Genomic DNA, 13685 nt, shown 5'->3' on the forward strand with positions numbered 1-13685 from the left:
GAAATTGTATATACAGCGCTGCAATGAAAAGGGTACCAAACTAAGCTCTGCATACTAATTTTGTGGACATGCGCAGTAGCGACATTTTGTGTAAATCATTTTAAAGATGGCGCTGCCCAGTGACTTCATCGGAACGATCGCAGATGACGACGAAATATCCGTTGCCTCAGAAGACTCAAGTAGCGATGAGGAGGTAATGTAAATGACACAAGAATACAGTTCATGGTATCGTTTTTTGCGGTTTGTTTTGGAAGAGGTAAACAATTATTTGCTAACGCTTGAAAGAGTGGCGTAAAGTTTTATCACGTGGCTTGGCTACGTGCACGTTTCACATGTAAAGAGTTCTATTTCCGACACATATGAGAATTATCACATGTATTACTTGAAATTGAATTGAACTGGAATTGGAAGTAATAAATAAATTAATAGAATGTCAAATTGCATGGTGAAGATAAGGTGTTATGAATATCATGATATGATTAATCATGTTAATTACTTTAAATTGTTTCATTTTTCCAATAATTCCACTGTTGTTGTATTTTTGTTGTATAAACAAAATTCTGAAAATGAATAATAATAGAAATAGGCCTATCTATTTAAATTTTGAAATAATTATCTAATTAATTATTATTATTAATTATTAGTTTAACAGGAATATGGTAATTCATTTTGGTTCAAAATCAACATTGTAGTTAACAACAGAATTTGAAAGGACATTTGTGTCTCGTCACTTTTTTCATTTCTCATTTGAGTAACAGCACGCAGTAATAGTTGAGTTGAGTAAGATACTAAATTATTTCATAGCAAGTGAAAAAGTAGTTGCGATAACGTAACCCTCCTCCCAATGGCGGAGCCGGAGGGTCACGAACCATGCTCGAATTGTAAAGGGCGAAATGGTCTAGTCAACAGATTTGCTGAATTTTTATCACTTTTACAAATTCTAGGAACACGAACTTAATCCTTAATGTCTAATGAATAACACTCAAAAACACAAATGAGAAAATATTTTGAAGAAAAAGGACAAAAACCGGAGATCCCGGAGCGAAACAGTCACAAATTTCCCATTTTCTATTGTGAACCTGTCGCATCGCCTTTTTGTGACTTCCCGATATGTTCAACGCTTTATTTTTTGGTCACCAGTACCAGCCAATTGGATTGCAAACTGCCGAGCCACGGCCAAGTTGGACTAAACCATTCTGTAAAAGGGGTGTTACAAGGCAGTGCGGCATTATAACACCCCTTTTACAGAATGGTTTAGTCCAACTCGGCCGCGGCCTGACAGGTCGTCAATTCAATTGGCTGGTACCTGCGGTTCAGCGCTTGGTGACCAAAAAATAAAGCGTTGAACATTTCGGGAAGTCACAAAATGGCGTTGCGACATATCAACCTGGGAAATTTATGACTGTGGTAAAAATGGAGCAAATCTGTTGACTAGCTGTCGAAATAGTACATGTTTGACCATTTCGCCCTTTACAAATTGAGCATGGTTCGTAACCCTCCGGCTCCGCCGTCGGGAGGAGGGTTACATTATCGCAGCTAGTGAAAAAGTGGTGGCAGGATACAGAAAATTTTCCCTACTGAACTCTGTATCTCTGATTATAAACTTCACTCTCTTATGGTTTTAGTTAGAATCTGTTTATTGATTTTTAAAAGAGAATTGAATTTTGTTACATTTTACATAAATTTCATTCATTTCAAACAGGCCATCAAACCCAAGAAGTTATCGAAAGTGAAGCGTCAGAGGAAAGGCCAAGAGGATTTCTCACAGGATTTCTTCTTCTCCGAGCGGGCATTAATTGAAGAAAGTATATGGAGTCCCAATATTATGAAGACGTTGAAGCCACGAGGCCACACCTTGATCGGTAAAACTACGTCCCTGGAGCAAAAGATCGCTAAGATTAGAGATGACCGAAGAAAAGTGAGACCCATTTGCTTGTTGTGTTATGAGTGTTTGTCTTGTTTGTTGTACTTGGTACAAAAGAAATTATAAATGAAGTGCAACACTTCAACTTCTACTAACTTCTACTTCTACTTCATTACTCGGCAAAATCCACAAGTTATGATATATAGATCACGGAACAATCACAAATATAGTAAGATGTCTTGCTCAAGGACACAAGTGTCGGGACTGAGATTTAAACCCAAATTGTGAAGACTCAGCCACCACAACTTGAATTTGGTGCGCAAGACCGCTCAAAAACATGCCATATATCCCACCACCATTTTTCAAGGTTGTTTGTTTGATTCAACACGCTACATGCCTAAAACATACTTCATGAACAATACTTGAAGAAGCTATTTATACCTGGTTAAATGTTTAATTCACGGTGATTATCAACAACATTTTTCTTTTCTTATATCAACATAAGTAGAAAAAGAACCTTAACTTCATTTTACTTGATCACTGACTCAATGTTTTGACAATTGCATCTAAAAGGAGAAAGAATCTGAGACAGTTTCGGCGGAGGCAACAGATGAGAAGGAGGGAGCAGAAAACACAACACCGGTGGTCGATAACCTGGACAACGCTGTTGATGATGATGACGATGACGATATTGAGAATGGGTTAGAGGATTTACAATGGGATTCGATCAGAGTCAAAGCAACCAGTGAGAAAAGACTGAAAAGAAAACAGAAACAAGGTAAGAATTCATTCAGTCAGTTTAGATAATGGTTGATCATCCACTGTAATTCGTTACACATCCATAGTGGATGATAGGTCACTCTAATTCCTTACCTATCTATATTTTAATAGGTGTTACATTTTCAATTCAATTCAATTCAAGGTATTTTATTCAAATATTTGTAGCCAAAGGCTAAATTACAATTGAATTTACAAGTTAAAAATCATCAAGATTACATACATTAAAGGGAAATATACAAAACATTAAACCCACCAAAAAAATAACAACAGGCAAATCACTCGGGAGGGATTTGAACCCATGACATTTGCATTGCTAGAAAGATGTCTTAATACTAGACTTTCGAGCTAGCCTGCATATATTAGGCAGGTTGATACCGATGACAAAATGTTGTGCTTTCAAACAAGTGCAATCCAAGATTCTCCAAGTTTAAACTGATACAATATTTATACATTACCTCTCTTATGAAAACTAACGAGTAGCTGGGTGATGCCCAAATTACTTTCTAAAATTCCTCCTTTTTTGAATTTATCATTTTTAAAGAAAGTTTTTGAATCTTGTTAATTTCAGCGGGAGATGATTCTGATTCTGATGATTCTGAGACGCAGAAGGCCAAGTTCTTTGCTGATGTTCCTGAGCTAACTGGATACAGCAGTTTCCAAGAGATGAATCTGTCCAGGCCACTACTCAAGGTATGCATTTGACGTTTGTTGCGTTAGAGACTGATGTTAATGTCATGTACCATTCCTATTTGATGTCTTGAAGAATAGAACTCATAGTTTCCTTTGTGTTTTCATCTTCAGGAGTCAACCCCCCACAATTAAATGTATCCTCCGTTGTAATCATTTTTGCTTACCTGGGGTGCAACATATGTCACTCTTAACCAAATAACTCTGATGTTTCCAAAGTTATAAGTAGACTAATATTCACTTGTTGACTGTCATAAATTGCCCCAATTTGAATTGCTGAAGTCTTGCGTAAAGTTCAGATGCATTATACTTGCTCAAGATAAAGCAGGGCAACTACTTGCTTCGTTCTGGCTCCTCGCCCGTCCTAGTTGTTCCCAGGTCCAGGACAGTTCATTACGGTGACCGGGCCTTCTCACACATTGGTCGTGTTCTCTGGAATCAAATTACTCAATTCCATCTTGATCATTGTTTCTCCGGAGACTTTCAAAACAGAACTGACGACACTGCTCTTTACAAAGCATACTGTGTCGTGTCTATTCTTAAAAATTAGTTTTCACAATGTTTACTATTAATTGTACATCTATTTCACAGAATTTGCGCTTTACAAATCTATACTCCTTTTCTCTCTGCAGGCAATTAGTGCAATGAACTTTGTGATGCCGACCCCGATTCAAGGCAAAACTATCCCCATGGCTCTACTTGGAAAAGACATCTGTGCTTGCTCTGCTACTGGAACTGGTAAGTCAATTTGCCAATGCGTGAAATACTCATTCTGAATCTGAATTATATAGTTGGCAAAGCATCCTATTGGAAACATCACACCAACTTTTTGTTGAGAAAAGTCGATGAAGACATTTCAAATTTAGACAAGGGAGGAAAACCCCTACAGGGAAAACCCACACAGTCAGCAAGGCTCCAGTCTGGGTATCAATCCGGGTATTGTTTGTCAACAACGGACAATTAAAAGGAATCTAAAATAAGTTACAATGGATTGTTTGCAGACTTCTTTCACTGAAGTGAAACTTCATCTTTTTCTGTATTAAACAACGAGTTACAGTTTGTTTGTTTATCAAATAATAAACCGTAATGAAAACTGATTGGGTCAGCCGTTAATGATTTGTTTGTTTCTCTAACCCAAAACAGGTAAAACGGCAGCCTTCATGTTACCTGTTCTGGAGCGACTTCTGTACAAACCTAAACAACTCACAGTTACACGCGTTTTGGTTCTGGTGCCCACGAGGGAGCTGGGTGTACAAGTACATACTGTGACAAGAGAACTGGCGCAGTTTAGCAATGTAGATTGCTGTCTCGCTGTCGGTAAGTTCAAATCTCAAATTTGTCAAGCATTTCCATTCAAGTAAATTTGCTCGAAAATATGTAAAATATTTAAATGTGTTACACGATCCTTGATTCAAGAGATTGCCTTGTTAAAATTGTCAGCTAATTTATTCAGCTGTTTATGGTGTAGCTCCTTAAAATGTGATCTCTGCATTTTAGTGAAACATTCTATAACTTTTTCAAATATAAATAGGTGTAGTTTACTGATATTATTATTGTTCATCTTCACAGGTGGTTTGGATGTGAAACTCCAGGAATCTGCTTTGAGGAAAGGCCCTGATATAGTCATAGCAACACCAGGTCGTCTGATTGATCATTTACATAATGCTCCGACCTTTGACCTGAAGGATGTAGAGATCCTCATCCTTGATGAAGCTGACAGGTATGAACACCCAAGAATGCTTGGTGGAAATTGTAGATAGGGATCTTTATAACATTTTAAATTTCGGATAGAGAGTATAGACCTTATGCATTGACGTCATCCAGCCGCCATCTGTGAGGTCAAACGGTGACGAAACAATCGAAACGCACATAGATTGGCCAATGAACAACCTCCTTTTGACCTCAAGGCGAGGGCGCCCGTACTGAAATGACGTCACGTGCATAAGGTCTATTGCCCTCCCTCTTTAAAAGTAGTACTTAGTGTGTACTTATCATTGTGCATTCATAAAACGTTCACAATCTTCTATGTAACCAACCTGGGCCTAATTTCATGGCTCTGCTTATGAATGTGTTTTTTTTTTTCCAGGATGTTGGATGAGTATTTTGCTGAGCAGATGAAGGAGATTATCAGAATGTGTTCACGCAGTCGCCAAACCATGTTATTCTCAGCTACCATGACAGATGAGGCAAGTCATTCATTCTGACAATAGAGCCATTGTCATGGTTCAACATTCTTGAGTTTCTTTCTTGCATTTCACACTGTAAATTAACCGATGTTAAAAGTCTGGCTGTTTTAAAGCCATTGGACCCTTTTGGTACAGGAAAAAAAAAAAAAAAGTTCACAGATTTACAAATAACTTACAGGGTTTATAGAAAGAAGTGGTGAAAGACTTCTCTTGAAATATTATTCCATGAAATGCTTTACTTTTTGAGAAAATAGTAAAACAATATCAATTCTCGACATCAAGAATTACAGATTTATTTTAAACACATGTAATAACACGGCGAAACGTGCAAAAACAAGGGTGGGTTTTCCCGTTATTTTCTCCGACTCCGATGACCGATTGAGTCTAAATTTTCACAGGTTTGTTATTTTATATAGAAGTTGTGATACACGAAGTGCGGGCCTTGGACAATACTGTTTGCCGAAAGGGTCCAATGGCTTTAAGTACGCATTTGATCTCTAAGGAACATACGAGCCAAATATTACATATAAGTGATATTCATCCTACTACTTCTATCTTAACTGCTCCTTGATGAAACTTTGAATTGCTAGTTTTGTGATACATCTGTCGCATCTCATTTGAAAAACAACAGAAAAGAATCTTTGTTTCTATGTATTGCCAGATCAATTTGGCTTATGTCATAATATATCTTATATATATAGTTGACGCTACTCGGGCCGAACTCGACTCGAGACGTTGTGACCTTGGGTTTGTCCAATGTTAGAAATTCGTCTCTGCCATCCAGACCGATCCAGGGCAGCTTGAATAGCTTGATCGTATTGTAGGCCGATGGCGTTGAGGTCGTCTATAAGCTGTGATATGTAGGTGCTTATCAAGTTTTATATATCGTCTAATCATTTGAAATTTCTTTCTTCATCCTTTAAGGTTAAAGATCTTGCAGCTGTGTCCCTGAATAACCCAGTTAAGCTCTTCGTTAACGAGAATACCGATGTAGCATTCAACCTCCGCCAGGAGTTCATCCGTATCAGACCGAACAGAGATAGTGATAGAGAAGCTATTGCTGCCGGTAAGACCAGGGCCGATTTCATAAACCTGTTAAGCAGAAAATACTGCCTTGCTCATTTCTTTGCTAAGCAAAAAAATAGTGGGGCAACAGTTGCAGCAATGTAAATCTTATGGAATTTTGGCTGGTAACAAGATTGTTTTAAGCAAGATTTTTCTGTGCTTAGCAAGTTTTTAAGGCAACATGTCTATAAAATTGGGGCAACATGTCTATAAAATTGGGGCCAGTTTGTTTTTGTTAGCACGAACCTTACTAGATTCTATCTCCATGCAAAGTTTTAAATCCTTATCGAGAAAACACTGAATATTATTAAATTTTATTAGATGATTACCACATGGCAACAAAAAATAACACAAAACAATGATACTTGCATTTAGAGAGAATTCTTATAGTTTAATTTCTCTTTTTGTTGCAGCATTGTGTTGTCGGACATTCCACGATCACTGCATCATGTTTGTACAGACTAAGATTCAAGCCCATCGTCTTCATATCATCCTGGGTCTATTTGGACTCAATGTAGGGGAGCTTCATGGCAATCTCTCTCAGGCACAGGTAATGAACAGGGCCCAATTTCATAGAGCTGCTAAGCACAAAAATTTGCTTAGCATGAAATTGCTGCCTTGATAAAAACAGGATTACTAACCAAATTTCCATGTGATTTTCAGGATAAGCAAACAACAGCTGAATACATGTAACAAGCAATATGCAACAATAGGAAATTTGGTTGGTAACCCTGTTTTTATCAAGAAAGACATTTCATGCTAAGCAAATTGTTGTGCTGAGCAGCTCTATGAAATTGGGCCCAGGTCTCTTCATGAAGACCATCAGAGCATACTGATGAAACATTGAGTTCTTCTCAGAACTTCAAACCTCACCTGATTTCTCTGGACTGTCATAGACAACATTGGTCTTGGAATTATACAATCCCCTCACTGAGTTCCTATTAACCAACCAAATCCAACTCAAAGTCCTCCTTATTTTTAAAGTCGGAAATGGCCTAGCTTATCTTCAGAACCTTATTTATAACAAATCCCACAGTTCTCGCAAACTACAATCTTCTTTTACTTCCAATTTGTGCCTGTCCCCTGCACCCCACACTTATACGCAATATAGCCATCGAGCATTCACAGTCAGCACATCAACATTATGGAACAATCTCCATCTTCACCCTCAGTCGGGTATCATCTCTTGAATCCTTCAAAGCCGTGTTAACAAATAAGTTGCTTATAATAAAGTTACTATAATTTGTGTTTATTCGTTGATGCTAGTGTACAGCCATTTAACTTTTGTAAAAGGCGCTTTATAAATATCATAAGTCTGTTCGTGTGCACTGCCATTTTGTCTGTATGGCAAATTTTCTGACCGATGCTATTATTCTCTTTCAGCGTTTGGAAGCTCTTCGACGATTCAAGGAAGAGAACGTTGATGTTCTGGTCGCTACGGATCTTGCTGCCAGAGGTCTTGATATTGAAGGAGTTAAAACGGTAAGATCAGCTGAGATTAATACGGTTGTGTCTTTTAAACATAGTTGGTACAGAGTTTCATTTCGGTAGAGCAATCGAAATGCCATTTTTCAAATAAGGTTTTGTTCTTTTGGTTTTGTTTTTGTAGATTATTAACTTCACTCTGCCTAATACTCTGAAACACTACGTACACAGAGTAGGACGAACTGCTAGAGCAGGCAAAAGCGGACGGTAAGTAAAAAAGATCTTGAATAAGTCATCAACTAACCCACAATAAACACCTGCAAAATGACTTGCTATTGTTCCTCTTTTGTTTGTATTTTTTATAACTTTTTGGCAGCATCTCCCATTGGTTTTACACACTTTCCAACTGGGGTCTTTACCCACACGTGTTGCGTTTAGTTTATAGTGCCATGGTTTGAATATACTGAGCACACAAACAAACACAAACTTGTTATGACCTGTTAATATGAGAATTTCTGATTTTCATGGAGCGTTTGTTGGACTGAGTATCTGTTGTCTCTATAAGTTTTTGTTTATATCTTATTCTACAGAGCTGTGAGTCTTGTAGGAGAGCGTGAGCGAAAACTCTTGAAGGACATTGTGAAGAAGGCTAATAACCCGGTGAAAAGTCGTATAGTTCCCCAAGGTGAGATGTATTCCCATCTTCATTGTTGTAGCCTAAAGCCCGGTTCATACTTCATGCGAATGCGAAACGAATTTGGCGTCACAACCCTCCTTTCGTTGTGAATTTTGTGACGTCAACATTCACTTCGCATGCGCATTCGTAGGAAGTATGAACCGGGCTTTACTAGTTTAGATTATATAGGGCATCTCAGGGCAAACAATTAACATTTGACCACAGGCCCCAGGCCAGTGATTTTAGCATCAAGCCTGTAAACTCATAATCGGACGAGCGCCCGTTGGGCTTGTGTTTTTCAATTGATTTGTGTAATATATATGTGAAAACGAATCGAAAACAAAATTCTTTCAACTCTGTTGAGTATTGAAGTGCTCATCCTTTCTTAGTGCTTGTTTAACCAATTTTGATACTGGTCGTGTAAACTAAATTCTGGTCCAGTCAACGTATTGAGGCACAAGCCCTTGGGTCTTGTGAATTTTCTCTCCAAACTAGAGCCCTGCAGATGCACGGCTCAAATTCTTCGAAGAGAGTAAGAATGTCAGAAGCAAAATGTTTTGATAACGTTAGTAATTCTGTTTTTCTTTGCAGATGTTATACAGAAGTACCGAGACAAGATCATCAGCATGGAGGACGACATCGAGGAAGTCATGCGTCTTGAAGAGGAGGAGAAAGAGATGAGAATAACGGAGCTTCAGATGCACAAAGCAAACGCCATGTTGGAACATCAGAGGGAGATCTTCAGCCGACCAAAACGGACATGGTTCCAGACGCACAAGGAACGCAATATTGAACGGGGTAAGTAGATTTTACCAAACTCTTCCTAACTTAGGATTAATCTAAGGACGAAGGACAAGTTAAGTTCCGTAACTCTAGAAGTAAGGTTCATTGAACCCATCCGTGTCTTGCATAATGCACGTAATAGAATCCAGTGCACTCAGCGCAAAATGAAGGGGTTTGCCCCGATGCTTCGATTGGTTGGGCCTCGGCCCCTTGTAAACATTACATGGTGATATATAAAGAAAGAGGTTTCAAACTTCAAGACGTAGCTCCACATACCTTGTAGGAAAAATACTGAGTGCTTTGTGATGGCCATTGGGTGTGATTAAGCTCTATGAAAGAACTGAGTTTTGTTATTATTGTTATTAATATCATTGTTGTGTCATCTTTCCAGAGCACTTGACACTTAATCCAGAGAAAATTAAGAAATCCAAGAAAAAGGCAAAGAAACAGGAGGACGATGAAGATCCAGTAAGTAGACATTTTAGTTTCAAGAAAATTTTGTTGCAAGTCTCATCATTAAGCCAGGTTCATACTTCCTGCGAATGCGATGCGAATTTGATGTGAATTTGACGTCACAACCCCTCTTTCGCTGCGATATTGGCAAAAGGGTTGCCCACAACTCAACTCAGTGCGAATTCCGTTGCATATTTGGGACGTCAACATTCGTATCACATTCGCATTCGCAGGAAGTATGAACCGGGCTTTATGCTCCAAATTTACTAGATAAGTTTTGTAGAGTTTCCATAACCAACTTGTTGTAATAACAATTTATTTGTTTAAATAGTTAATGGTTTTACCCTGGATCTGGATCTGGATCAATATTCTCAACGCTCTTACTAGAGCAAAACGAGAAGAGTGAGTGTGCGCGGTGCAGTTTTTAGTTACTTCTTAGGTGAGATATGACGGCTCCTTTAAAGATCTTATTGTCCGTGATGGCTATGATGTCTGGTGGTAATGTGTTCCAGTCTTTTACTGTTTGGGGGAAGTATGAATATTTGAAACAGTCTTTGTTTGCGGAGAACAGTTGGTAGGCCTTGTTGTGATTGTGTCTGGATTGGCGTGTGACCGGCTGTAAGAACTTTCCTGCCGGGACGGCGGCCTGACCATGGTGGATTTTGTGGAGCATTGAAATTCGTGCCACTTTCCGTCTGCTTTCCAGGGTGTCCCACTGGAGAGATTTTAGCATAGTTGTAACACTGCTTGTGCGGTTGTAGTCTCTGCAGACGAAGCGGGCTGCTCTTCTCTGTATCATCTCGAGTTTGTCTTTTTGTTCCTGTGTGTAGGGATCCCAAATGATTGTCGCGTACTCCAGAAGTGGGCGAACCAGGGTCTGGTAAGCGATGGACTTGAGATCTTGAGGGCAGCAGTGTAGGTTGCGTCTAATAAAGCCAAGGGCTCTGTTCGCTCTGGCAGAGATTGATTGGATATGGTTCCCCCATTTAAGGTCATTGGTTATCTCAACCCCCAAGAATGAATGAGATGCTGTCTCTTGTAGAGTTGTGCCACCTAGAGTGTAATTGAACTGTTTGGTTGATCTGGCATGTGAGAGGCAGAGCACAAAGCATTTGGAAGTATTAAATCTCATCTGCCACGTGTCCTGCCACTTGGAGAGAGTGTCGAGGTCCAGCTGGAGTTTGGTAGAGTCTGACTGGTCTTTGATGATAGAATACAAGACACAATCATCTGCAAACAGTCGTACGGTGGAGTTGATGTTATCTGGTAAGTCGTTTATGTAGAGTAAAAAGAGTAGAAGGCCCAGCACTGTCCCTTGTGGCACCCCGGATTTGACGTGAGTCCATGCAGAGCACTCACCATTGATGACAACCCGTTGTTTTCTTTGAGTGAGGAAATTGGAGATCCAGTTGAAGGTGTTACTGTTGATTCCATAGCTGTTGATTTTATGAAGGAGACGCTTGTGTGGTACGGTATCAAACGCCTTGGAAAAATCCATTATCACCATGTCGGTTTGGCTTCTGGTGTCCAATGACTTCCCCAAGTCGTGAATCGTCTGAATGAGTTGTGTCTCGCATGAGTAACTGAGTCTTTCTCTAAGGCTAAAGACTCTGCGAGAAAGACTTTGTGAGAAAGACTCTGCTAAGGTCAATAATAATTGAATTGAATTTATATTGCGCTCTCTCCAGGACCAGTCTGTTCGAGGGCGCATAACATTAAAAAACGTGAGGCCATTAACTATGTTTTGCATACATAGCATAGGTCCTTTTGATTGGTAAGCAAATTGCAACAGCTAATTCTATTTTCTTATTTTACAATTGTTTGTCTTCCAACTTTAGGTTGATCGTCGAATGCAGCGTGAGGTTGAGAAATCTCAGTTGTTTGCAGCGAGGGAAGCCAAGAGGTCTAGAAAGACTAACCTGATGAAAGGGATCAACACACGAGAGAAAATCACAGGTATAAAGCTTGTATTAAGAGTTAAACGTTTCTTTTGGGCTAAACATTAGTATATTTTGCATCACAGGTCAAGGGTCATGTTTTTTTAACCTGATATTTTCACCAGATTATACTCCCACCGTGCAAAGGTTCAAATCCTACTAATCTGCATAGTTGTCCAAATTTGAAAGTAGTAGTTTCCTTAAATTTTCTTGTGAACTTGATCACTTTGCAGGAGACACGAGAGCCTCCAGTAAAAAAGGGAAGAAGCAGGGTAGACAGAAGTCATCATTTGAGAGAGAGTTGACAAGCACAAACAAAAGATCCGTCAAACAGTTCCGCAGCAAGTGAGTAGTAAAAACAACCAGACTAGACTGTAGGTGTTTACTGTGTTGCCATGTTACTTTGGAGGGAAGGTATACAATTGGTAATCACCCTTAAAATTAGTGGCAAAAAAAACTTTTGATTGAAGCCTACTGCAACTTTTGATAGAAAAACATTTTACTTTGAAATAATGTGGTTAAGTAAAAAGGTGTAAGTTTTTATGCACAAAAATTTGAATCTGCGAGTTGTTACTGCGTAACATTTCTGAGGTTGTGTATTTCTATTGGGAATTATTCTTCCTGCGTGGACATCAGCACCTGAATTTTGATGGATTGTGGCGCCTAACAAGTAGTTTATACCATTGTTATCATTATAACCACTCCGGATTTTTTGCGATACATTTCAAAAGTGCAAACACCTTTTGAAATGAAGTTTTCACATGTCAGTTTGATTGTATAAGTCTGCATTTGTAAAGGATACAAACAACCGTACCGTTTTAAAAACTAAACTATTTTTTTATAATTTTTTTTTTTAGAACTCATGAAGCGAGGAAAGAGCAGCAACAAGCCCAGAAGATGTCATCCAAAACTGGAAAACAAAATAAGCCCAAGAATAAATTCAGCAAGAGAAGGAAATAAAAAAAGAGTTCCTTCATGTACTTTCAAACAGCCGTCTTCAACATTCTATTGTTTGCATTGGTTTCTTGTTTTACCAGATTCCTTTCATCCTCTTTGATATAAATCCCTTTTGTTATCTTTGGTGGGTATTGAACCTTAGACCACTGTTTTTCCTCTTGATGCAACAAGTTTAATAGACGCTGTACTTGGCCCAATTTCATAGAGCTGCTTTAGCAAAAAATACTGCTGGACAATTTTCTGCTGAGCAGAAATGAGCAGGACACCAGTCATAAAGTGTACATGTGATGTGGTAGTTTGGCTGGTAACCTTATTCTGGTGAGCGACATTTTATTGTGATTAGTAGCTACTTTGTGCTCAAGCAGCTCTACAAAATTGGGTCTTTGTGGTCTGCCCTCGTTCACAGTAATTTACTCCTGTATGAAGAGAATTAATCATAATGTCTTGCTAGAAGACACGAGTGTCCCGACCAGGGCCAAATTACATAAAGCCTGTATGCACAAAAACTTGCTTAGCACAGAATAGTATTGCTTAGCAAAAATAGGTTACCAGCCAAAATTACATTCAGTTTACATTTTTGTGACTGGTGCCCAACTCAGTTCTTGCTTAGCATAGAAATTTGTTGAGCAGTATTTTCTGCTGAACAGCTTTATGAAATTGGGCCCATGATTTACACACTGACAACCTTAAGGCTGGTGCTCTGGAGTGCCCAACTATGACTACAAGGGACCATATCTTTGTCCTCTAGCCTCATTTGTTTTAAATTCAGTTTTGTTAGAGGGTTAAGAGAAGAGTGATGTACCATAATAAAGGATTTTATTTCACACAAGATCTTACAGAAGTGTTATGAGAATAAGCCAAAATGAAGACAG

General features: G+C 38.8%; 1 protein-coding gene across 1 annotated transcript; it reads left to right on the forward strand.

The window, feature by feature from the left end:
* Positions 1-105: 105 nt before the first annotated feature.
* On the forward strand, positions 106-13384 carry LOC117289450 (probable ATP-dependent RNA helicase DDX27). Its single transcript, XM_033770582.1, has 18 exons — positions 106-193; positions 1703-1918; positions 2438-2642; positions 3213-3334; positions 3964-4069; positions 4475-4648; positions 4901-5051; positions 5418-5517; positions 6442-6583; positions 6996-7132; positions 7966-8064; positions 8192-8274; positions 8598-8692; positions 9275-9481; positions 9858-9934; positions 11758-11875; positions 12090-12201; positions 12714-13384. Exons 1-18 carry the CDS (start codon positions 107-109, stop codon positions 12814-12816), a joined length of 2334 nt encoding a protein of 777 aa, XP_033626473.1. The 5' UTR covers position 106; the 3' UTR covers positions 12817-13384.
* The last annotated feature ends 301 nt before the right edge of the window (positions 13385-13685 follow it).

Source organism: Asterias rubens, chromosome 4, assembly GCF_902459465.1.
Source record: "Asterias rubens chromosome 4, eAstRub1.3, whole genome shotgun sequence".
Classification (NCBI taxonomy): Eukaryota; Metazoa; Echinodermata; class Asteroidea; order Forcipulatida; family Asteriidae; genus Asterias; species Asterias rubens.